Here is a 25,487-nt window from a genome sequence, read left to right as displayed (position 1 = left end):
GGTCGTACGCTGCCAGGGCCAAGGAGCCTGGGCCGCCTTGTCTGCCATAGACCAAGCCCCCCCGCTCCCCACCCAAAGGGGCAATATCTGCAGCCCATGTCAGGACCCGTGTGCTGCCGGCTGTCTGCTGAGCTTCTCGGAACCACCCGGCTGGGCCCCACTGAGGCTCCCACCCTGTGGGTCACGTGAGACCTTAAGGCGGAGACTGGAGTTCTCAGCGTTTCTCTGACCAGGAGCTGGGCAGTCTGTTCAGGGGGTCATAGGGGGGATGAGACTTCCTCCCCCCAACCCCGTCCCCGGCCTACCCAGCAGCTCTGAGCCCTCCTGCCCAGCGCTGCCCTCTGGCTCGTGTCCCCGTCAGACCACGTGATCCATATGTTTTCTATGTTCCTGGAGAAACTGCAGGTGATCTGAGCCTGCCCCCCACCCCCATGCACCAGGGTTGTGGCGGCTCAAGTGCTACCCCTTAGCTTAGCATGAGCACCCTCTGGGGGACTTTCGGGGAACCGGGCTGGCTTGTCTTAACGGGCTGGGCCAGGTTCCCCAACACATCCATCCTGGTGTACCCCCACAGGGACAACTCAGTGGATGACACACCCCTAAGGACACTAGGGAAATGCCGACTGCACAGAAGCCAGGGCCCTTAGAAGCTGCTGGAAGGCTCATCATGGCAATCAGCTTGGCTTGCTCTGTGGTCACCTTTTCCTGACAGGTCGTCCTGGAGAACGACCACCCTAAGCAGATTTCCCCGGTCTCCTTTCCTGGTGTGGGCTAGGGCCTTGGCCTTGGGGAAACTGCACCCCAGAGGGTCACTTCCGGTGACCGGACCAAGGCTACAGAGTGAGTTAGGAAGAGCTCTGTGACTTGTCCTCTGGCTCAACCTGCCTGTAGCCTCAGCTGGGCTCTGCTGGCTCAGGACCCTGGAAGACCTTGCCTGGGGCCCTGCCCTCGGCGGGGAGGGGGCCTGCTGGTCCCGTTGTCCCCTGGCGGCCCTGGCGGCCCCCACCTTGCTCCTTGAGCCGGATGATCTCCGTGTCAGAGCCGAAGCTGTTCCAGGCGGTACAGTTGTAGATGGTCTGGAAGTCAGCCCGCACGATGTTGCTGATGGTCAGCGTGGAGATGACCCCCTCTTCCGTACTGACCGTCTCCACTGTGTAGCGCCCCGACGTCCCCGACTCCAGCACGTTCTCCTTCCAGGACCAGGCCTGTCCGAGGTGTGCAGAGTGAGCAGGAGACCCCCCGCCCCTGCCAGTGCCGTCCTACCACCTCCCTGCTCCGGGATGGACGCTGCCAGGCTTGCATCCACGCTCATGGCCGCACAGCACCAGCATGTGTGCTCACGGGTCCACGCACACATCACACCACGAACGTGTGCACGCAACACACATCACATCACAACACACACACACGACCCCACATGTGCGCGTACCCATGCACGCACACACGAAGGCTGGGCCATGTCGGAGGCATTTCCATAGACGGGGCCTTCTGTGGCTCTTCCCTGGAACAGCTTCCAGGCAGACAGGGAACCCCATGACGGTGATCGGAGCCCCTCCCTCGGCGGGCCCTCGGCTACCCTGGCAGGTGGGGGTAGAAGACCAGCCCCAGAGTGACTGAGCCTACTTTTGTCACTTTGCTCCTTTGTACGAACGTATGTTCCCAGGGTTGTATTTGTGACCATCCTAACCTGTCTTAGTTTGTCAGGCTGAGAGCTTAATTCTTCTCAGAGCCATTTGGTATTCCTCAGCTTGTGAGCGCCGGGCACACATGCGCGGGCTCGCGGCATTGGGAAGAATGTGGCAATCTATGCAGGTAAGGGCTCGGAGGTCGCGGGTGAGGTGACAGTGCTTCCTCAGACTGGCCGCTGGTGACATTCTGGACTGGAACATTCCCGGTGGCAGGGGCTGTCCCGTGCATTGTAGCGAGTCTGGCAACATCCCTGGCCAACATCTGCTCTATGCTGGTAGCACCCCTCCAAATTGTGACAACCAAAAATGTCTCCAGACAATGCCAAATGTCCCCTGGGTGTGGGGGGCAGGGCGGACCCATTGAGAACCGCGGGCCAAGAGTTAGAGCTCTGTGAAGAGAAAGATCCTGCAAACGTGCTGAAGAGCGAACGGATTATTCTGCAATGGGCATGGGTTACATTATAACTTAAAACAAAGTAAAGGGCGAAGGGAACGGGGGGCGGGGCATGGGTATTAGTTCTATGTATGACTTCTTGCAATTTGTGTGTGAATTTTTCACACAGTGAATGAACCGAATGCCTGAGAAAGTGTGTAACACCAGCGATGCCCTAACCATATCCGAGTTGACAGGACGACACCTTAAGTGCTTACAGCTTCAGCATCCCAGCCCCTGGCATGCACACCCCTGTTGCTCAGTGCGCACCCCCTACATCCTCCCTGGCCGAGTTGACCCTGGGGCAGTCTTCTATCAGGACTATCCTAGACATTGGGGACCACTAAAAATAGTATCTGACTCCCACTGATGCTAGAAAATGTTCCCCCTTCTCTGTTTTCATGCCTGGGCTCCCACTGGGTTCAGATGGACTTGGGTGAAGACCCTGGCTTTTAGAAAAGCCAACAACTGGCAGGGCCCAAGTGTGAACTCTTCAGGTTGCCTTAGCGGCACTGCTGGGGGTGAGTTTTGAGGGAGGGAAAATGGAATGATACTTCTGGGGTGGAAACTTGGTAAGTGGGGCAGACTCTCCATGGGCATCACGGCCGTGGAGGCCAACAGAGGAGGACTCTTGGCGGGGGGGTACGAAGAAAGGGGGTTGCCGACCAGAAACCACACTCTGTCTAGGATTTTGTCAAACACTGGCCTTGAAGCCAGGAAAGGGATGCAATCACTTATTCCTCTCTGCTACCCTCGCTTGCCCCTCTGTTCCTAGGACACAGAACTTGGTTGGAAGCATTTTTGTTATTACTGTTAGAGCCCAGCTGGACCGCAGAGCAGAGTTAAATACCCCTGCAGACCAGCCCTAGGAGCACGCTGTCTTCAGGATGCCTTTCCCAGAGAGACAAGGCACGTATAATTTTCCCCACGGAGACGGGAAGCTCAGAGGCACGGTGGTCGTAAGCTGCAGGCTGAGATGCCCCGCCAGGCTGCTGGCTGAGCGAGCAGTGACCCAGCCCTCCCCTCCCGGCCCCAGAGCACTCACTATTCGGTCGGGTGGTGGAGTGCTCCGGATGAAACACTTGATCTGGCCCTTCTCCCCATGCAGGGCGTGCTGGGTCTGGGTGCTGGAGATGATGGGGGGTCCTGTTGGGGAGACAACATCACATCAGGGATGCAGGAAAGGCAGGTGCCTGGCTGGACCCTTCTTGGGCAGGGCTGAGAAGTTGACCCATTAATCCAATCGTTCGGCACACAGTTACGGGAGGCCTGTATGTGTAAGGTAACGTGCAAGGCAGGGGACTCAAAGATAAATTAAGCGTTCAGTCATAAACCTCTCAAGGGATGACAAGCCAACGCGTCTAAGTCAGAATGCCCAGAAGACAAATAACCGTCATAAAAGGTGGTGACTGTTCGTACCACGGAGCAGTACCCATGAAGAGCTAACCGACTTCAGAGAGGAGAGAATAATTCTGCCTGGCGGGTGGGGAAAGCTCTAGGAAGGGGGTGGGAAACCTAAGGAGGGAGTAAGGGGAAGGATCGAGGAGGAAGGGATACTAAGTAATGTTACCTCTCCAACTGGTATCACCTCTGCCCTAGCGGGCTGTTCCATTCGAGCCATTCTCCCCCGTGTCCAGGAGAGGGCGCGCTTGCCTAACAAACCGGGTGTTCTCGCGGGCCGGGCAAAGCGGGGAGGACAAGAAAGAAAGGCTGATGTTCCTCTACCAAGGGGAGGAGGGATCACCCTGGTTAGGGGGGAATACGCTGGGCTTGTGCACAACCTTCATCTCACGTCTGTCTTAGGAGATCCCGCAGTTCATGGCCTTGCCTGCCTCCACAGACGTACCCCCCCGGCCCAGGTGAGACCAGGGCTCCAAAGCTGATCAGGACATGATCCCAACCAGCCTGTGTGTGTGTGTGTGTGTGTGTGTGTGTGTGTGTGTGTGTGTGTGTGTGCGCGCGCGTATGTGTGCGCGCGTGTGTGTGCGCGCGCGTGCGCATGTATGAGAAAGAGAGAGAAATGTTTATGGATGTCTCCAGGAGTACCCGTCTTATCTGCCTCATCCCATAGCTGAGAGAGTCCAACTGCAGTCTAAGAGTGCGCTTCCAGTTCTGCCTTTTACCTCGCCCAAGTCTTTCCCGCACGATGCCCAGCTGGCACAGAAAGGGGGAGGGAGGAGAGGCGAATTCAGCCTCTGGCTGGGGCTTGGGTGGCTGAAGCAAGGGGTGTAGGGATGGAGACCTTCGCACCCCCTTCCCAATCCCTGAGGGAAAAGGTTGGGTCTTAGGTGGCAGAAAACGGAGGAGAAAGAGCTAGAGCAAAGCATCTGGAGGACAGGCAAAATTATGCCGGGAACAAAACAAAAATTGCTGCAAACATAATTGCTGTTTATTAGCTACCTTAATTAAAACAGATTTGCATTTCTATGAGCAGCTCTCAGCCAAGGGAGGGGAGGTACTGGGAGACACTCAGGTGACTGCTACTGAGTTTAGGACGGCTAACAGCTTGGTGCTGGGTGCAGCAGACGAGGGGGACCCTTCAGGTAAGGGCTTCCACCCCCAGGTGGTTCCGAGTGTGGGCCGAGCCCAATTTCTCTCTTACATATTTTTGCTCCAAGAAGCCTTTGGTGAAAAGACAGGAGGGCTTGATGTTTTAGGAACTTGAATGGCACTTTGTTTTGCTGCCGGCTGAAAGTGATGATACCATTAAACCTATTCCCCTTCACTTCCCAGGAGCTAGGAATTCTCTGGGGGGTTCTCAGGCATTCTAAAAGCCATCAGGCAAATGCATAAGTGTTTAAGGGCTTCTTAGAAGAAAAAAGAAATCAGAATAAAGGTGGGGCCCAGGGGCGCCTGGGTGGCACAGCGGTTAAGCGTCTGCCTTCAGCTCAGGGCATGATCCCAGCGTTATGGGATCGAGCCCCACGTCAGGCTCCTCCGCTATGAGCCTGCTTCTTCCTCTCCCACTCCCCCTGCTTGTGTTCCCTCTCGCTGGCTGTCTCTATCTCTGTCAAATAAATAAATAAAATCTTAAAAAAAAAAAAAGAATTATTTAAAAAAAAAAAAGGTGGGGTCCGGCAGTCAAAGCATAGCGGTAGTGTGGTTAATCTCCCCCTCTCTGCAGATCGCCGGTTGGGGCCAAACCAGGTAAGACCTGTGCCAGTTAACTTCCCAAAAGGCAACAGACAGTGGTCGCTCACCAGCTGGGGTGTGTTGTGAAGAGAACCCCATCTCATTTTGGATCCTTTTATAATACTGGGTCCCTTCAGCCCAGCCCAGGCCCCTTTCCAAAGGGCTTCGCCATCCCTCCACCTGTTCTCTAGATCATTCCTCTCCCACATCGGCTGTTCCCCCTGGGCCACTTAATCCATCCCCCTGCATCAGGGCGAGATGACCCTAGTTCAGCAGAAACAAATGAACAGCCTCCTTGCTTCACTCCAATCCCTTGGGCGTTTCTCTCCTGCCAATCTAGGGGAGACACAGGATTGGAGACAGAGGAGGGGGATATAATCACGATGCCTGGGGTGGGGGGAGGGTGCAAATGAAACCCTGCGCAGCCGCCAGGGCCCAGGCTGGGGTGTCCCTTCCAAGAGAAATCTCCTCCCGAGGTGTGCAGTTCCCTCCTCAAGAAACCACTTGGAATCCCTGCTGGGAAATGCCTGAATATCTCAAGTGACAATGGAACGTGGGTCCCTCCTTTATCCACTCTGTTTTCCCCAGAAATGGGGCTGTTCCTTTAATAGCTTCAGGCTTGGGGGACTGTGGAGGGTCCCCAGCTCGATGGTCATGGTCGTGGGGCCAGCAGATGGGAGCCGGCCACAGTCATGGGCCAGTCCCCATGGAGCGGGCCCAGGGGAGGCCACTGCTTTCACAGGGCCTGGAGCCGGAGCTGAGTGTCAGACACGGGAGCAGCAGGAAAAGGCTGCAGCCTGCGTTGCCATGGATATACGGAGGCGCCATCAGATGCTGTTATTTTTAGCCCTGCAGTGCCAATTTATGGGTGGCGTCCTGGGGACACAGGGGGAAGGCAGGAAGACTCCTGAGTCAGGGTGCTGCCCAGGACAGGTGGCCTGTGAGTGCCCCCGGGGTCTGAGTAGATTCACCCTCCCTCTGGGGCTGCCGTGACTCTGGGGGAGGAGGAGAGGAAAAGAAATGGGTGGAGGGGGGCTGGCTAATGGGGAAGCCAGAGGGGGATAGCTAAGGAAGCACCAAGCTGGTTTTAGTTTTGCAGCAAAGGGGGAGAATAGATGAGGCTGCTCGTGGGCAGCTTCCTGGGTGGAGGTGAAGTCAGGAGGCCAGATTTCTAGAACACGGCTCAGCGCCTCCCTAGGGCCCTGATCTGGGGCTGGGACCCAGAGGCCCTACAAATGTGAGTCTGGGGCTCGGTCCCGCTGCAGCTCAGAACCTCGGGGCTTTGACCAGAGGCAGACTGGGTGGGACCAGGGGGCTCGCAAAGGGCAACCAAACACCCAGTGGAGTGAGGAAGTTTGGAAACACTGGAGGGGCTTGGCTTTAGCTTTTCGAGCTCCCTGCAACCAGCAGCTTTGATTGCCCTCCCTGGCCCGAGCGCTTACCATGGCAGGTGGTGTGGGAGACAAAGGCAGAAGAGAAATTATGAAATTTCCTTACTATCTACAGCCCATTGACAAGCCCTGGAAACAGGCAGAGTGACCTTCCTCTAGGGACTCAGCTGCCTCGATGTTAATACTTAGCTAAGGGCAAGAGGCAATCCTAGCCTGACCCACTCCCCCAGGATCCTGTAAGTCTACACTAACATATAAAAATTCCTTTGGAAACTTCCTTTTTCTCTAACACCCCCAAGATACGTGTTGGCAATCATCCCCCAAGCATATGGCCCACCGATCTACATCTGAAGGGTCTCATGACTAAGGTTTTATTAGATGGTAATAAATGACCTTTTCCCAACAACAGCTAGCCCCTCAAGGTCCTGGGAACCTTGCTTCCAAAATTCCTTAGAGACTTACGCTATCCCTAACCCCTTCCCAACCTGAGGGTATATAATGGGCCATTCTCATGACCCTGGTGCTGCTCTTTCTGCCCACGGGTCCTGTCCCCGTGCTTTAATAAACCACCATTTTGCACCAAAGACGCCTCAAGAATTCTCTCTTGGTGGTCGGCTCCGGACTCCACCCCACCTCACCTCCCCGATATCCCACAACCTCATCAGCAGGGACATCAGATTTCCATTGTGGGTCAGCCTTCCTGAGTCTGACCCAGCTTCTCTGTGACCTTCTATAAGCCATCATCCAGGCTGGTCTGACACTCTGTCCCCTAAACGTGTCATCTAGCAGTCATCGTGTTCTGGGGACATCTGAAAACCCTCTCCTGCTGTAATGGTTTTATGGTAAGTGATGAGACTCTGCTGTCAAGAGGACCCCCCGAATGCCTTGTCTCATGGAAATTGTGACAGGTCTCTCTGACTGAGCAGCTGTCATGCAATGGAAAAAGGTCAACCAGGAGTCGCAGAGATGCTCCCTTAAATTCCCTCCAGGGCCAAGGTCAAGGTCAGAGGGTAGATATGGGATGTAAGTTGGCTGCCTAGTGATCCTCTGACCCTTTCGTCTTGGCCAGGATAAAATTCATCAGCTACCACTCCTAAGACTGGGACCCCTGAGAAGTAACAAAGAAGGAGGAAGGTGACCCAACTAGCCAGGTCCTTCCTCACCTCAGGGCTGGGCTTCGCACAGACTCGAAGAGGTGGACAGGATCGCTACGGATCCAGGGCGGGAGGTGGAAGCAAGACCCAGAATCAACGACAGTCCCTCTGAGGCAATGCTTGGGACCAAGACGCCTTGGGCCCCTCTCTGCTCCCTCCCACCCTCCTAGCACGAGGGGGGAGGGTCTTACCATTGACTGTCAGGGTCACCTCTCGCTCCCCGGCTCCCACGCGGGGCACCACGGCTCGGCACACGTACTTCCCAGCATCCTCCTGGCGGACGGTTTTGAGGGTCAGGGTCTTTTCATTGCTTAGCACCTGGGAGCAATGTGGAGGATCAGACACGGAGAACAGAGCCGGACTCTCTCTGTCTTCTAGAAACAGAAGGGCTGCGAGGCGGGCCTGCTGTAAGTGACCTGGCCTTCAGCACGACAGTGAGGCGCAGAGGTGGCGTAGGAGACAGTGTGCCCAGGGAGCTGCCCCCGGGGAGATCCACAGCTGCACACCAGCTCGCAGCCCTGAAGGCCGGGCACATGGGGGAGGGGGGAGCATGCAGGGGGGAGGGGTACTCTCTGGCTGGGGCCCGGAGGCCTTCTCACACAGGCAGGGCTGCCCGCCACCCTGTACCAGGCTGGCCCCGCTGATGTTGTTTGCAGGTGCCTGGACCTGTTTTTCAGAGTCATTTTCAATATTCTTTGGGGATAGAGTTCAGGGGTGATCCAAAGACTTTGGCCTTAGCTAGCTCTGAGTTTGAATCCTGCCTCAGGCAGTGACTACCTGCATGGCCTGGGGCAGTTACTTATCTGCTCTGATGCTCTTATTTCTACAATGCGGTGGTTCTGCTCACAGGATGGAGCCCTGTCCAGCCCTTAGTAGGCCACTGGAGGCCAGTTTCTGTCTGCCTCTCCCTTGATTTCCCTCCCCCAGGCTCTCGCTGGTCCTCTGAGGGGAGGGGTGTCTGATAAACTTATCCACTCTAAAAAACACATTTACTTTAAAAGAGGAACACAGGAAGACCGCAAAACTTCACTCAAAAGCTAGAGAACTTAACTATTTGGGGAAAGCTGAAAAGCCTTTCTAGAAACTTTTTATTCCCAGCACACTGGTGACCAGCTGCTTTTCTTCTAAGGTTTGTGATGGGGCGAAACTGTAATGGTTGAGTGTGTTGAGGACTGAGGGGGTTCCTGTGGGTATCTGGGGTTCCCTTTCTTCTCTCTGGGGTCCTTCTCCTTCAGCTTCCACGGGAGGCTGGTATCCCCAGTCAGAGAGAGAGAGGGGCCCCAGAAGGCAGTGCCCGTGGTCCAAGGCCCCTGTGGGGTCCGCGTAGAGGACTTACCACGCCCGAACCTCGCTTCATCCAGACAATCGTCAGGGAGGGGTTGCCTGTCCAGGCACAGCTGAAGACAGCATCAGAGCCCAGATCCACGAGCAGCGACTGGGGCTCTGTGGTCATCCTGGGCCCAACTGTGAGAGGAGGAAGGGGGAGACAGGGCTCTTGGTGGGCTGGGAGCTCTGGGAGAGGGGCCTGAGAGAGGGACTCGGGAGGTAAGGAAGAGACCCCTGTCCCCCAGCCTGGCCTCCCTCGGGCCCACCCACTGGCAGCAATAACCCTAGGAAAAAGTGCTCTGGCCCCATTTCTGCAGGGATTTGCCCCCATCTCTTGCCCTTTGTCCTGGTTCCAGGAAGCCCCCAGCCCAGCCTGCTGGCAGGAGGGACTTCCTCCTGCCCTAGAAATCCTGGGTCTTGGGATCTTTCTGTGTCCGCCTTCAGGTCCTTGCCTACCTCCGCCAGGCTTTAGCTTGGGGACCTGGAGTCCAGTTACCCTATGCACTTGGCCCAGCTCCTGGAGCCCTCCCAGGGTCCTCCCAGGGGCTCTGAGACAAGGCATGGAGGAAGCCAGGCCTCTCCCCATGTTCTCCACCCTGTCCTCGCCCGCAGGTTACGCTCTCATCCAGCCCTGCGCAGCCTTTTCCCAACCCCACTGCAGTAGCTGGGCCTGGTCCCAGGCCCCTGCAAAGTGTTGTGAGTGTTAATGGAGGCTCCTCTCCACCTCCCCGTGCACGCCACCTGTAACCAGAGCGTCCTGCAGACCAAGCCTTGGTCCCCAGAGTGGGTGCCCTGGTGGAATTTCAGCACGGTGATGGGAGGTGTGCAAAGAGGGGCTTAGCTGCTTTCCAGGAGCAGAAGAATGTGAAACCCACGGTCCGGAGACCCGGATTAGTCCCTTGAAAAGGGAGTAAGGGCACTTTCTGTTGAGGTCACTGGGGACAAGGGGAGGGGCCTGATGTAAGAATGTTGGTAAAAGTGTTTTGCAGCAGATGAGCTAATGCTTATTGCTGTGAACTCAACCAACCCAGCGGTCAGTGATGGGCTGGCTCACCGGGGGTCCCTGCCAGGCCGCCGGAGGGAGGTGTACCCGGTCCCTAATGGGAGGCAGCGGGGCCTGTGGTCTGCAGTGGCTTTTCTTGAGCCTGGCCTCAGTTTTCCTTCTGCCACTTACTCGCTGAGTGACCTTGCGCTTCCATCCCCACATCTGAGTAATGGGAATAATAATTCCTGCCTCCCTGGGTTACTAGAGGGTCAAGGTAAGCCGGAAACACCACGCCGAGCAGCTTTTCTTAAAGGGGCGGCTCTGTGAGCTGGTGAGGCGTGGTTCTATTGTGCTCAGATGGCCCAGCAAGGTTCCGGCAGCCTGGAGCGGAGATACCCCAGGGCCGGCCCACCTGGGGATGCCCCTCCTCCCCCCATGGCTGCACTCACAGTAGACGTCCACCGTGCGGCTGATGTTGGTGCTGCCCAGGGCATTGGTCACCTCGCAGGACACAGGCTCTGAGAAGTACGTGTAGTCCACGGCGGTCCGATACACTTCCCCAGATGCTTCCTTAATGATCTGGCCTCGCTTGGCCCACCTGCAACACAGGCCCCGCGTGCCGCTGTGGACCTCCAATGGCAAGGGTGTTCCTCCCACCTGGGGGGCGTCTCTCCAGGAGCTGGACGGTGGGGTGTGGCATGGGGTGGCACAGGGCTAGGCACCCCCCCCCGGGGGTCGGTCCCTCAGTGCGGGGGCGGTGCGGGGGCCGGCAGGAATCTCTGCAGAGGGGTAACTTCTGGGGCCAGGGGAAGAGTCACTGTTGGAGGCAGTGGGCTTTGGTCGGCGGGTCACTAGGCAGTGAGGCACTTGACAAGCAGGTGACTCTGGAAAGAGGCGGGGGGACTACTCAGTAGACTGGCCCATCTGACTGCTAGGCAATGACTAACCACTGTCAGTCCCTGGACAGCTTGGCCATCCTGCTGTGAGCTCTACCGAGGGCCCTGTCTATTGGGATCCCTGCTGGAAAAGAAGGAGGCCAAGGTCTAGCGGCTTACACCCATACATGCGTGCACATCTGCACACACACGTGCACATGTGTGCGCACACACAGACAGAACTGATTTCCAGACAAGGTGGGGAGTGTGTGGGAGGGGTCTTAGCCAGGGGTCCCGACGGCCCCTCCTCCCACTGGGCCAGCTCTTTCAGCTCTCCTTCCCTGACTCCTGTCCCCAGGGTGGGTCCCCTCATAGTGCCCCCTCTTCCCTCCCAGGGATGGCACTTGCTCTCTTTCCTGCCCTGCCTCTAGCCTTCCACCTGGGCTCTGCTCCTCAGGGCCTTTGGCTCCATCAGTCCTGGTTTGGTCAGAGGCACGGGAAGATCTGTCTTTCATCCACCAGTCGGTACCACCTGAGGCAAGAGACTGAAAAGCCCCAGGGTTGCCTTGGTCCCAGTCCCGGGGCGGTGATCCTTGCATTGGACCAGTGCTGATCGGGTAGCCTGCTATCTGTGAGGCAGGGCTGGGAGCCCCCTGGGGCACACGTGTGTACGTGCGTGCGTGTGTGTGCATGTGAGGGTGGGGCCTTTCCCTCTAGGTCCCCAGGGAGAGAGCTCCTAGCTTCCCCTGGTTGAACCCCATTGCGGACAACATTTAACTTTTTAAATCACAAAACTTCCAACCGGGCTCCTATTCCAAGCCTATCTCGGGGTGTTTGTCTTCCTGTTACCCCATGACCATGACTCCTGGTAACCACAGCTTCCCCGCTGCCCCTGCCTTCCCCTTCCCTTTCTCTCATTCCTGGAGCCTTTGCTGGTACCGCAGGGGGCCAGCTCCTGCCCTGCCTCTCTCAGCGCCACGCTCAGGCCGGTCCGTCCAGCCCCGAGAGATGGCCGTATCTCGGCATCGCGTGGAGCGCCCAGGCTGGTACCATGTGGTTATTATCGTGAGTTAATATCACATAATTATTAAGAACATGATTAATAATAACAATTATAGTTTAACAACAGAGCAAACCATAGCTCCCTGAGAGCTTAAGGAGCTTCCCAACAAACCATTATGAGTTATTCATGAATCATTTCAATTTCTAACTTTAATTTAATGACCAGACTTCACAGTAAGGCGCAGCCCCTGCCTGAGGCAGAAGAATTCGGTCCCGGACACATGGTGGGGGATCAGCGTCCAACCTTTACTCCTTCCGCCCTGCTGAATGAAACCTGGGGTCAGGAGGCAGGAGGCCGAGGGGGGCTGCAGCTGGCCGGACCGGGAGGAGGGCGGGGTGAGCCCCTCCTGCTCTCCCAGGCCTGCTCCTGGCTTGGGGTAGGTAGGTTAGGACCCAGGAGAGCTGGTTCTGATGGGCTGTCCTCTTCTGTCCTTGGAGGAGCTCCTGGAGAAGATGGGGCTTTCTCCTCTTCTCTGGGGCCCTTCATGGTGTAAGTCACAGAGGGTGCAAGCTTCACCCTCTCAGCCCCAAGGAGCTCAGGAGAACTGCTGGGACTCCCTCCAGGCCTGGAGCCCAGTGGGACGGCTGAGGGACTCCGCTTTCTTGTCGCCAGCAGGGCTGTGCTATCCAAGCCTGGTCCCCTGTGCAGCGGCTGCCCTTAGCCCCCGCAGGGTCTGTCCCTTCCTCAGAGGTGGAATGGGGTGCAGGAGGAATTCCTAGCCTCTCCTCTCCCAGGGTCACAGGCAGGAGCTGGCTGTGGGGGCTGGGCCCTCTGGTATCCCAAACCAAGGCTTTCTGGGGACATCCCAAGTGTCCCCTGCTCGTATCTTGCTCAGTCTTTTTCCACCCTTTCTTTATGTTCCTCTTCCACACCAATAAAACCCTCTTTAGGGATCCCTTTCAGAAGCTCAAACCACTCCTTCAAGTGGCTGGCCCCAGGGTCCAGGGTGACCCGGACCCAAGGCTACCTCTCTCAGCCCTTCCCTCTCCTCTCTCTTCTTTGGCTTAGCTTTCACCTGCTCCTCCTTCCAGTTGGACCCTGCATACTCCCCTTCCCCCCAGCCCTGTCTCCGTGGTTGCTCCCACCCCACCTTCCCCAGCCCCTCTGAAAAGGAGTCAGATTAAGCTTTTCCCAATCAATGTCTAATTTGGCCGGAGCAAACGTAAGAGGATTAATTATTTATATCACAGAATCAGGAGGCCTAGCTGTCACAGCTGACAGGCTGTCCTTAAATAGCCCCGAGTTTCACACCGGGCAGTGGTCCCTGCCCTGGGACCTGAAGAGGGGTGTGGGGGGCGCAGGAGAGCCTTAGAGGACAGTACCAAGAAGCAGGTGGGGAGACGTGCTTCCTGGTGTGCTGGGACCTGGCCTGCCCGCCTCGCGCTCCCGGTGCTGGGGGGCAGCTGAAGTGACAGCCGAGTCCGCCGCACCTGCTCCCACGCCCACCCATGTCCCCTTCCTGGGGGCTGGGGTGGAGGAAGCATAGCTCTAATTTCTGAGATCACAGCCTCGGAGTGGCACAGGAGGAAGCAATCAAGATGAATATGGAAGTAAAGAAACACAGATCCCCGCAATCTTGTCAAAGTCAGTTGGGAAAAATCAATGTACTTATGTGAGGAGATTTGTTTAAGGCTTTTCCTCTTGGAACCCAACACGGCATCTAGGACCACCATCTGCCTGCTGGCTGAGCCCTTCCTCCAGGGGCTGGCTGGTGTCCTGGGTGCAGGCGGCCCCTGCCTCTCTCCACCGCTCCACTCCCCTCTCTCCCAAATTTTCCTGGTGGCCAGAAGAGCTTCTGCAAAAAGTCTCCGGAGTCCCGAAGGGACTGTGGTCCACAATGAAGTGTTTTCAGAGCCTTTGGCTAATCAGAGGGCCGTGAGGGGAGGTGACAAGCCATGGGAGTGAGCATTTGGGGGGAGGCCAGCCCCTTCCTGCACCCACGGCTGCCCCTCTGTAACCGGGGACTGACCTGGGACCCTGGGGGGCTGCAGGGTAGGGTGAAGGTGGAGGGAAACTTGGATGCTCTGTGCTTGTTTATTAACTTTTTAGTTCTAAAAAAACTGCTTTGAAATGATAGAAACATGGCAAGAATAGGCCTATTAACTGCCATATTCCCTTCCCCTAGATTCACTAGTTCTTAACATATTGTCACATTTCTTTTTTTTTTTGAAGATTTTATTTATTTGAGAGAGAGCGTGCACGCATGTGCATGAGTGGGGGAGGGGCAGAGGGAGAGGAAGAAGCAGACTCCCCACTGAGCAGGGAGCCCGACGGGGGGGGGGGGGGGTGTGTTTGATCCCAGGACCCCGAGATCATGACCTGAGCCAAAGGCAGACGCTTCACCGACTGAGCCACCCAGGTGCCCCATTGTCCCATTTCTTTATGATGATCTCTCCAGAAGGAGACATGAACATCATCATCCCTGGTGTTCTGCTTCTAGAGGGTGGTGCCCTTAAGAGGCAGGCCCGGCAGCCTGACTTCTGGGGCGTTCGCTAACCCTGTCCTGGTCAGAAGGCCGGGGTGGAGTGGGGGACATTGCTGGGCCCCGGAGAATGGCCCTGCCCACTGCCCAGCCCTCCCATAACTGGGTCCTCAGATGACCCGGAGCCTGGCTGTGAAGAGACAGGGTCGTTGTACGTTCTGGTCTCTGGGATCCCATCAGCATTCCTGGGAGGGTGACCATGGGGTGCGTCTGCTTGGGCACCTGTGGGAATCTGGGGCTGCCCAGGGCAACGGGTGTCTGAGGTCTCTGGGGACGTGGGGCCTAGCATTTAGGGATTGTAAGCAGACCCCTGGAGCGGCAGCAGAGAGAAGCCGGCCCTGTGGAGGGGAGAGCAGGTCTTTCAGGTGCCCAGAGGAAGCCCAGAGGAGGGGACTCTCTCTGGGCCTCTGTTTTGCATTTTAGTGGCTTCCAGACAGATGCCAGATCCCAGCCAAACTGAACCCGCTCCCTGGACCCACAGGACCATGGGGCCGTGCACCTGCTGCGACCTTTCCCTTGCCTCCAGCCCAGGGAACGGTCACACCAGACAGGACACATGGGTTTGCATCCTGTTTTAAAATATCCTCAAGGATAAAGACTCCACGCCTTCCCTGGGTTTTGGTGCCAGTGTCCTGGTGTCGTTCAATTATCTGCACTGCGGGGACCAACTCCTTGCGTCCAACATGAGTCTCTGGCTGCCTCTTTGGCCCATTTCCTCTCATGGAGCCCTCTGGGCTGCGCTGCCTCTTGCCGTCCCTGTCCTCCACTCTCACTGGCCGGCTGATTATCTAGTCTAGGGCCATTAGCATCCCTGGCACCGGCTGAAGCTGCAGCTTAATAACCCATCTCGACGGCAGAGGCGACGCTCTGGGCTCCAGCATCGAGTCTGGGCTGGTGGGGAAGGACGGGACAGCGAGGGCCATGGCGAGTTCCCCAGGGCGTCTAAAGGAGGTGAGTGTCCGAGTCTGCCCTTGAGCATCTCCGGGGGCCCTGCGTCTCTCGACATCGTGTGCGGCGGTGGCAGTGGTAGCGCCCAGGCAGGAAGGGGCCCGGAGGAGCCGGCCCGCATTGAAAGGCACCTGCTGCATGCCCCGCGCTGGGCTCCACGCTGAGTGCCCTAAGCGGCTAAATTGCAGTTCTAGCCTTCAAGAAGCTCCATCAGCAGGGAAAGATGAGCGTGTAAAACACGGTGGTGCTTTTACCAGTGCTGTGAGCAAGGGAGGCACCAGGGCCATGGGTGGACATGATCCGAGGCGCCTGCTAGCAGGGCCATCTGTCCCAGAAATCTTACCCTACACAGGTGAATGGTTTGGTAAGCACATGGCTAGAATCTAGATTCTGATCTTACTGCTTCTCCTGGTTGTTTCCCCTTTTTTTTCTCCCTGAGCCTCTCTGCCTCTTTTCAGAAAGAAGGGCTAACCAAGCTCTCCAAGCAGAAGGGGTTATACCACTGCTTCCGGTGGAAGGGAAGTGTGCACGTACATGAAGGAAAGGGAAAGGCCAGGGCTGGATGGGTGTGCGGGGGAGGGAGAAGGATCCTGCGGGGGAGGGAGAAGGATCCTGCGTGCCCACAGTGAACCAGCCCGTGCGCTGTGTGCTCGGGACCACAAATGACACCCCATGTGATTGGCAGGGGTTGGGAGGGGTCCAGGGGCCAGGCTGTGCCTCGTCAGCGGGACTCTTACCTGTACTGGGTGACAGCTGGGTTGGCCTTTGCAGAGCAGTGGAACGTGACAACGTTGTCCTCCAGCACTGGCTGTGGTTCCACCGACAGGTTGACAAGTGGGGGGTCTGCAGAGAGAAGAGATTCCTTTGCAAACAGGGGGACCGGTGTCCATGGTTTGGGGACAAGAAGAACCCCTGGGTGACAGGGAGGGTAAAGGCCAGAGATTCTATCAGCAGGGACCCTTAGAGCAGCCACCACTCTGGTGTTCCCCAGAAAGTTGGGGACCTCAACAGGGGGCTCCCTTGCTCTCTGGGGGTGCCCTCTTTAGCTGCTCTGGTCGTGGGGTGGGGGTTCCTCCTGTGGATTCAAGGCCCTGTGTTTAAATGAAAGCCAGCCAGGAGGCATGGCTTCCTGGGCCCCCAGACGCATGCTGCCCATCTTCCAGCCTTTTGAGAGAACAAAACACTTCAGATAAGAGAGGTGGGAAAAGGGGGTGCAGGGGGCACAAGGGGGAGTGTGGACACTAAGCCCCATTTAAATACACATTTTTTTGTCTTTGAAATGTCTGTTTCAGATCTGTTTGTATAAAGGTTCTGGTATATCTGTTAACTTGAAAGTGGCATTTACACCCTTTCATCAGCCTGGTCATCTCTGCTGGGCCCTGACTGGTGTCACCCAGCCCTCCCTGGCTCCCCAGGCTGGGCGAGTCTTTCTCCTGGAACGTGATGAGAAGCCAGGCTCTGAAGTGCTGAACGGTAGGAGGTGGAGGAGACAGGAAGAGAGGGAGAGGGAGGGGGGGAGAGAAAGAGAGAGAGGGAGGGAGAGAGGGAAAGGGGGAGGGAAAGAGAGAGGGAGCAGGAAAGAAGGGGGAGGAGAGGGGAACAGGAAACAGAGACAGAGACAGAAGGGATGGGAGGCAGACAGAGGACACCTACACAAAGAGGGACAGGGAAATGAGAGAGACACAGACAGAGACAGAGAGATTGAGAAATGCAGAGGAAGAATAAAAAAAAAGAAACAGAGAGAAGCAGAGAGCAGGGAAATGGAGAGAGAAACAGAGAGAGATGGACATATACAGAGAAACATACAATCAGACAGAGATTTCAGACTAAAAGCCAAAAGACCGGAGGAGACCAAGCAGACAGAGACAGAATGAGACATGGCGTTGGGGACAGACACCCCACAGTATCGAGCGCTAGAGAAAAGAGACAGGGAGAGAGACACAGAGAGAGAGAAAGGGGGAAACAGAGACCAGCACCTGTTCTCCTTCCTCGTCATACAGGGCTGGCTGGGGTTCAACCCTGGGCGGAGTGAGGGCAGTGTGGTCCCCGTCCCCAAGCCAGGGTCCTGGGCTGCATCTTTGGGCCAGTCCTCACCAGAGATCACAGCAAACTGCCAGCAGGGCATGTGGACTTCTTAGGGTTCCGTCCAGCCCATTTTCAGCAAAAGAAGCCAGTTTCTCAGAGACCACGGAGAAAAAAGCTGACCCCTCTTGGGCGCCTGAGAAGGGCACCACGAGGGGAGCAGGACTCCAACCCACCCGGTGAGCCTCTGTTTGAGACCATGGGTGGGCTTCTGAGGCCCTGAGAGTCCTATGCTTAGCCCCCCAGCTGTGAACTGAGGCCAGCCCACCCTGGCGTTGGCATCATTGGACCACTCGGCCTCTCTGTCCTGCAGGTGCTCAAGCTGGGTCATGTCTCCCTGCATTGCACAGTGCCGCGGCCCAGGGGCTGGGGCCAGAGAGGTGGCCCACAGGGCTGTGCTCATATCTGCAGACAGCTTGAAAGACGTGGGGGAGAGAACTCTGGTTCCTGAGCAGGGTGGCTGGCTGACTGTTCTGGGGACCCTGATCTCCCCCACGAGCCCCCAGTTCCACATGCGGACCACGATCCTGGGAGCATCTGTTACGGCAGCAGTGGAGAATTTTCACGGAGAATTACAAGGGAGGTGACAATCTTTGTTTTTAAAGCATAATTCAGGTAGTGAGGAGTGTGGCAAGGACCAGCCATGAGAGCTCTCTTCCCACCTCCCAGGAGAGCTAAGACCCCCAGAACCCTGTAGCTTCTCCCCAGCTGCTGTTCCCCGCCGCTCCCCCGTCCACCCCCAGCTGAAGGCCACCAGCTTCCAGGGCAAGTACTGTCAGGAGTCCCAGCACTCCTTGTCTGCAGGGCCAGCCGGCTCAATGGGGCATCTGAGGGCCCCTAGGGCTCCGATGACACCAGCCCTAGAGATGTGGAGACCCAGAGAGGAGCCTGCATCTTGCTGCGAGTTGGAGATGTCCTGAGGCTGAGGAATGTGGTGATTGCCATCTGGAGCCGAATGCATGGCTGGCTCATGGCCTCACCTTGTGCAACTCAGTCCTGAGAGGCGGAGTGGAGCCCCTCCATCCAACTCTTGTTTGAGGAGGTGATAGTGCCCACTGGATAGAATCTGGAACCTACCTGCCACAGACCTTGGAGGGTAGCTCCAGGAGGCCCCTCCCCACCTGGGTGTCCTTTATAGAGTGAGGAGTCTTGGGGAGCAGGGCGATGGAGCGTATACCTGTTGGGGGACCCTTCCTGCTGCCCGCCGTTCTGAGTTTATCCTGAGCCTGCCTCTCTCCTGCAGCTTCCTTACCTCGGCCAAATCCCCGGTACCCCACCTTTCTCGAAGAGCCCCAAGACAGCGGGTCCCTAGAAGGTTGTACCCTTGTCAGTCTCATCTGCACCCCCACCCCGGACCCCCAGGCGCCTGTGTCCCTCTGTCCACCCCTCTCCTCTGGATGTGCAGGGTAGGACTTCTCAGGCGTCTACCAGGCTCCGGAGGTATAAATAGTTTATGTCCTCTCCAACTATTAGACATGATTGTAATCCCACTTGTGATGTCGGCTGCATAGCTGGCGGGGGGGGGGCGGCTTTGATGTAGCTGCTGGAACTGAGATCAGATCGAACAGATGTTACAGCTGAGAGTCTGTTAGTGTTTCCATCAGCAACCTGCGTGTGCGTGCGTGTGCGTGTGTGTGTGAGTGTGCGTTCAGGGGAAGTATTACATCGAGGAGGGGGTGGAAAAGAGAGAAACTCCATGACTCAGTGATTTTATAGCACATTCATTTGAAACTTGGCAGCTGGATGCAGCGTCCAGATGTAGCGAGACTTTGGGGGTGTTCAGCTTTCTCTCCCATTACTCAATCTGGGGGCTTTGTCTTCCGTTGGGTAACATATAAAGACCAAGGGAAACAAACAACAAATGCGCTTTTGCTGAGTTTGAATGCTTCGTGGTTGACTGAGAAAATGAGCAGGTTTGCAAAGGCAGCTCTGATCTGGCCCACGGTGTCCACAGTAAACAGTTGGACGCTTAGTGAATGAACAAATGGATAAATGGAGGAGGAAGGAGGCAGGCAGAAGGTGGTGGAGAGAGCGTGCGCTTTTGCTTGGCAGGCACATGCAAACACCTTCAGGAGAGGGGACAAGTGGCCGGAGACCTCTCCCCTGTTTGGGCTGGGCGGGGCACCGTGCATGGCAAGGACAAGTACCAGGTGCCCGGCACTGTGCTGGAAACGTCCCCCAGAACAACTTCATTCAATCCTCACAGCCCTTGTGTGAAGGAAGCACTGTCATTTCCACAGACGGGGGAACTGAGGCACAGCAGTTAAAGAACCAGGCCGGCATCATTCAGTAAGTGGCGAAGCCAGAGTTTAAACCAGGGGGAGTGCTGTGGCCTTAACCACTTCCCTGTCCCGCCTCAGATGGAGCTGAGCTAGGAATTGGGCACCCAGGTCCTCAGCCTCTCTGGGAGCCCCAGCCAGGGCGCAGAGACCTGGCAAGGCGGTGTCCTCCTCAGATCGGACTCTGAGCTCTGTGCCCTGGTGAAGGGATCATCTCATTAGAGTTCATTAGAGGAGCGCCTTTTACTAGTTGGTGGACTGTTGTTAGGATGATGGCTTTCTTGTTGACAGGAGAGCTTCTCCTGGTGTGATGGATAATGGACTGGAGGGGAGCGCGGCTGCTGCTGGGTCTTCCCCTGCCGGGGCCCAGGCTGCTACTGTGGGGAGCTGCCGGCTGGCTCCTTTTGTGTGGGATTCTGTAGCTGGTGTTGGCCTCCCAACCAGATTGGGGATCAGTGGGGGGCACAACCAGCAGCCTGGCAGTGGGAGGCTTGGAGGCCTTGTGTCCCCCACCCTCATTCCTCCCAGGTTCAGCTTGTGTTTGGAGAGAGCTCTGATCGTGGTCAATCTAAGGGCAAGAAGAAACTCTGGACACCATTTGGTCAAAGGACAAGGGACTGGCGTCCCCAGAGTAAAGTGACAAGCTTCGGCCCGTACAACCCACAGGTGGGGGAGCCTTTCTGGATGCTGGACCACTTGATCCCCAGAGCACCTTGCTTCCTCTCCAGAGCTGGTGCCGGAAGAAGTAGGTGGGTGTGGACAGCCAGGCAGGGAGGCCCCCCAGAGTGAGCGTCTCCTTCCCATCACCCTGGTCCCCGATCTGGCAAGAGACCCGCTGTTCTTGGCTCTCAGTAAATGAGGCACAGAAGACGTCTCCAGTTGGTGGGGGTGAGGGAGTGGGGGCTAGTAACCAGTGAACATGGTAAAGAACTTCTCCAAGAACTCGGCTGCTGTGTCTGGGTGTTCAGAGCAAGCCTGTCTCAGGGTTACAACGGTTTCTTTTGCCTTCTGGAATCTAAGCGGCCGCTGCCAGGATTCTAGACAGACTAGGGACTTCTGCTGGCTGGCTCCCGAGAGGGGCCCTGGAAACGCCAGGACTCAGCCCCAGAGCCCTCCAGAGCCCCGTGGAGCACAGGTCCAGAAGCCTTATAGAGCCAGGCTGTGGGGCAGGGGTTTTTAAATGAATGCGACTTAGGATGAATAAAATAAGAAGGAGATGCATGCCAGCCTTCGGCTCTAGCCTGCCGCCAAAACCACCCCAGCACGCGGTGGTGTCGTGCTCCCTGGCAGGGAGGGCCATCTAAGTAAGGGAAGAAAAGTCCACTTCTAAACGCTGATACTTCAGACCCAAACTAGTCCAGTACTGGGGGTAAGGCCGCGGGACCACCTTTTTGAGCACTTTTTTTTTTGTTCTCTGGGGCCGACAGGCTCTTCAGGGAAATTTTAAGAGAGCATTAGGGGGCTTTTGAGGTGACTTTTGGAACAGGACGCAGGTGGAACTTGAACGCATCATGACTGTTGACGCTGACTGTGAGAACTGACTCCCGCTGAGGACCTACTGTGTGCGAGTGTAGAAGAGGGTTACGGTGAGGGCTCCGGAAAGCCAGGCTGTCTGCATTTGATAATTATGTGGTCTTGGGCAAGCTGACGGACCACGGGGTGCCTCAGTTTCCTCACATAGGGACCACCGGCATACCTACTCAGATGGTGTGGCAAAGATGAAATAATTCCCGGAAAGTATGGGCTGACTGAAAGACTACTCTCCTTCCTCCTCTTCGCTCCTTGAATCCTTCCATGAGAGGGGCCCCCATGTGCCCAACCTCTGTAGGGCACGCGCTGCCCGCCCCACTCCGGAGCCCCGAGCGCCCTGCTGCCCCCAGTGCCTCTGCTCGGGCATTTTCGCCAAGGGAGCGTGGGGGGCCACTGGGTTAAAGCGGAGCTAGAGGCCTGCTTGATATTTATTGATGTGGAAAGTTCTACCTGATCCAGGTTTGGAATGTGGCTTGAACGTGTCATTGGGAAAAGATCCTCATCTGATGTTGTTACTTCAAGTGACAATAAGGACAAGTCCTTTGGGTGCCCACAAACACAGCCTTGGCCAGTCCGGGGAGCTGTCTGACCCATTTCCAGTCTTCAGACACCTCGCAGAAGGGAGCAGGAAGAAGCTGTGGTGTTGGCTCTGGTGAGCTGGTTGTCCAGGCCTGGCTTTTCCCTCCATCCCGTGCTCCAGGCAGGGAGAGCTCGGGGCAGGGGTGGGGGAGTGGGGAGGGGTGTTCCCGCCCCAGTCCCGGCAGGCTGGGTGGGCCAAGTTAGTACTCACGCTGGATGTCGATGGTGACCGAAGTCTCCTTCCCTCCTGGGATGGCTTTGTTGGTGGCTCGGCACACGATACTCTGCCCATTCTCCACATCGCCCGGGGAGATGAAGAGGGTACTCACGATGCTCTCACGCTTGCCATCTCGCAGCAGGGTCTGGGGGAGCGAGGAGAGAAGGCCCCATGTCACTTGGCTGGGCTGGCCTGGGCAGGTAGGGGAAGACACGTCCCAGCCTCAGAGAAGAAGAAGGAGACCTCAGCTCAGGACAGCCAGGGGTGCAAGTCTCTGCAGAGAGCTGGGGGGTTACTGGTGGCTCCCTGGCCTGGCCGAGCCCTGGGCTGCAGAAGGACAGAGGAACTAGAAGGTCTCCCATCATGTGGGAGAATCAGCCTCGGGGAGGCTCTAGGTCTGCAGGTGCATACAGCTGGGGAGGCTGTGTCCCCCCAAGGCAATCGTGTGACTTGTAGGAGGGGGTGCATCTTGGGGCACGGGGGTAAGGGCAGGGCTGGGCTGGGCTACAGGTAGAATCAATCCACACTGACCATTTCATTACTTTATCTATGTAAACCCTTGCAACTTTTCAAATCATATTACTTCCTGACCTCATTAGAGTCCTGAATAGTCGGAGGCAGGACAGATGCCATTATTTTCCCAGTGACAGATGAGAAAACCGGCAAGACCAGGAGGGGCCACGGAGCTCTGCCAAACTTACACTTCAAGTTGGGGGCAAGATAAGTAAGAGGGTCCTATAGTGGGCTGAAGAATGTCCCCCCCCCAAATTCATGTCGTCTTAGAGCCTCACAATGTCACCTGATTTGGAAATAGGGTCTTCAGAGATCAGCTAAGTAATTCGTAATTAGTTAAGGATCGCCAGACGAGATCATCCTGGATTAGGGGTTGGGGGGGAGGGCAAATCCATGACTGGTGTTCTTAGAAGAAGAGGGGAGGACACAGAAAGGAACGAGAAGGAAGGTCACGTGAAGACAGGCAGAGATGGGAGTGATGTAGCCAGAAGCCAAGGGACTCCAGGAGCCACCAGGCGTGGAGGCGACCAGGAAAGACTCTCCCTGGAGGGATCACAGCCTGCTGACACCTTGATTTCAGAGTTTCTGGCCTCCACAAGGTGGGACAATACGTTTTGGTTGTTTTAGGCACCAGTTGGGGACTTGGTGAGGGCAGCCCTAGGAAACAAACGCAAGTCTGAAAGCCTTTAGATATCTGCCTTCCATTCCTTCCATTTCCAGTGGGGCTCATGAGGTCACGCTGCAGCCAGTGCCCCCATCGCTGCTGCACCCCTTTCCAGCTCCTTCCCTGGCAGTTTGGTGCCCAGCATCCTGAGCTCCCGGTGACCCAGCAAGGTAGGTGCTGGAGAGGTGTGTCGGGCAGAGGGACCACTTCCAAGGTGGGCCTGGACCTGCTCAGTACTCAGGGACTTTTGATCCTGGGAAGCTACTTAACTCCCTCCAGAGAAGGGTGCTGGACGCTGTCTAATTTCGCCGGCTCAGAGCCAGAAGATAGATGAATAAGTTTGACTTCTCGAAACCTCCCTTAAGATAGTACCGGCACTGTTCTCACCAGACCCTGAAAGGAAGGGAGCACTGGCTCTGTTTAATAGAAAAGAAAACTTAGTTCAAAGTGAGTCAGAAACTTGCCGGGCAGGGCTGGGATTTGTGCTTGAGGATGGTGACCCCGGAGGCGGTGACCCACCCACCACTGGTCCCTGCGAGTTAGACGGTGGTTAGTAAGATCTTCACTTAAAGGTGGGAACAGTTAGAGGGATTCAGCAGACTTTTAAGTTCGCTGAGCTACTTAGCAGTGCTGAAAAGGAGACAGCCGGCCCAAAATGGAGTCACTTAGGTTAAGGACCCCGCATCAGCAAACCAACACCTAATATCTACCTAGCCTCCTGCGGTTTCTTTTTTTTTTTTTAAAGATTTTATTTATTTATTCGACAGAGATAGAGACAGCCAGCGAGAGAGGGAACACAAGCAGGGGGAGTGGGAGAGGAAGAAGCAGGCTCATAGCCGAGGAGCCTGATGTGGGGCTCGATCCCAGAACGCCGGGATCACGCCCTGAGCCGAAGGCAGACGCTTAACCGCTGTGCCACCCAGTCGCCCCCTCCTGCGGTTTCAAACCCCAGCCCCCCTGGGATGTGACGTTTAACCGGCCAACCTGGAAACTCCTGGTCGGCAGGGGAGGTCATCCTTCCGGTCCCCCTAAGGGGGACCTGCCTGAAACAAGGCATTCTTTGCCAATAATTTCCTTTTACCCTCTCCATCTCTTGCCTTTAAAACCTTCCATGTTTGTACCCTCCTCGGAATGCCTTTCTACTCGCTTGGATGAGATGCCGCCTGAGTCGTGAATTGTTTAATAAAGCCAATTAGATCTTCACGTTTACTTGGTCGAGTTTTTGTTACTTGACAGCAGCAACATGTAAGCTACTGGAACCTCAGCTGGGTCCTCAGCTCTGTGTGGTCCTGCTCAGCCAAGCTGGGGCAAAGCTGGTGGCCTCCAGCACTAGGAGCACATGACCTGAGACTCTAGTCTAGAGTAAGACCATCCTGCTTTAGACAAAGCCACATTCTGAGATGCCAGAGAGATCCACAGAGCCAGGCAGTGGTCTGGACTATTTCTGCTGCACGTTCTAGAACTACCTGGGCCTGGGCGGGCTCCTATGGCACATTCTTTCCTGGGACGTGGGGTGGTGGCCTCAGCCCTGGGCAGAGGGGTCCTGGAGCAGGGCTGGCGGAGTGATGGGGTCAATCCCAGCAAGCCAAGGGCTGGGGCTGGGCCATCAGTGGGATAAGGGTTTTCAGCTCAGCCTCAGGGCCAGGAGCTAAACTAGAGGCCAGCAGATCGGGGCTGCGGAGACGTGTGGTTTAGTCCCAAGCCAAGCCAGAGTGGAGGGAGGGGCAGCCCTACCACAGTAATGGTTCTGGACTCTTCAGCAGACTTCACGTGTCTATAAATAGCCAAGCGCTAATAAGAACAATTTCCTGGATGGAAATAAGACCTGGGGTAGGGTGGAGGGAAGGGGGAGGTGGGGAGGTAGGTCAGTATGGTTCTTCCTCATCCCCTTTTCTTTACTTTTACACTGTACTAACAAGAACATTTACATTAAGTTTGACTCTGCCAGGCACCTCTCCAACTGATCTGCTCCCCACCTGGTGGAAGGGAGCAGGGCTGCCAGGGTGCTGGCGGGAGGGGAGCGGGGAGGCCCGGGCTCCTAATTAGGCCCTCTGACTGCTTCCCTTCCTCCTGCGCCTCCGAATGATGATTAATGACATATTTACTGTGTCCGGGCATGTGCTTTTCTGGGAAATAAAAATTCTGG

General features: G+C 56.4%; 1 protein-coding gene across 2 annotated transcripts in view; it reads right to left on the bottom strand.

Annotated features, from left to right (window-relative positions):
- KIRREL3 (kirre like nephrin family adhesion molecule 3) overlaps positions 1–25,487 on the bottom strand; it is a 532,688-nt gene that overhangs the window by 10,069 nt on the left and 497,132 nt on the right. For both annotated transcript variants that reach the window (XM_045798118.2, XM_087868289.1), the window contains exons 6-12: positions 22,159–22,309; positions 16,215–16,320; positions 10,559–10,707; positions 9,135–9,262; positions 7,990–8,116; positions 3,167–3,267; positions 1,007–1,205 (exon numbers count right to left, since the gene is read on the bottom strand). In XM_045798118.2, coding sequence (XP_045654074.1) covers positions 1,007–1,205; positions 3,167–3,267; positions 7,990–8,116; positions 9,135–9,262; positions 10,559–10,707; positions 16,215–16,320; positions 22,159–22,309 — 961 coding nt within the window. The remainder of the gene's footprint in view (positions 1–1,006; positions 1,206–3,166; positions 3,268–7,989; positions 8,117–9,134; positions 9,263–10,558; positions 10,708–16,214; positions 16,321–22,158; positions 22,310–25,487) is intronic.

Source organism: Ursus americanus, chromosome 16 (genome assembly GCF_024610735.1).
Source record: "Ursus americanus isolate L20-20 chromosome 16, mUrsAme1.1.p, whole genome shotgun sequence".
NCBI classification, from domain to species: domain Eukaryota; kingdom Metazoa; phylum Chordata; class Mammalia; order Carnivora; family Ursidae; genus Ursus; species Ursus americanus.
Note: the sequence above shows the minus strand (reverse complement) of the source record. Positions and strands in the feature narration are given on the sequence as shown.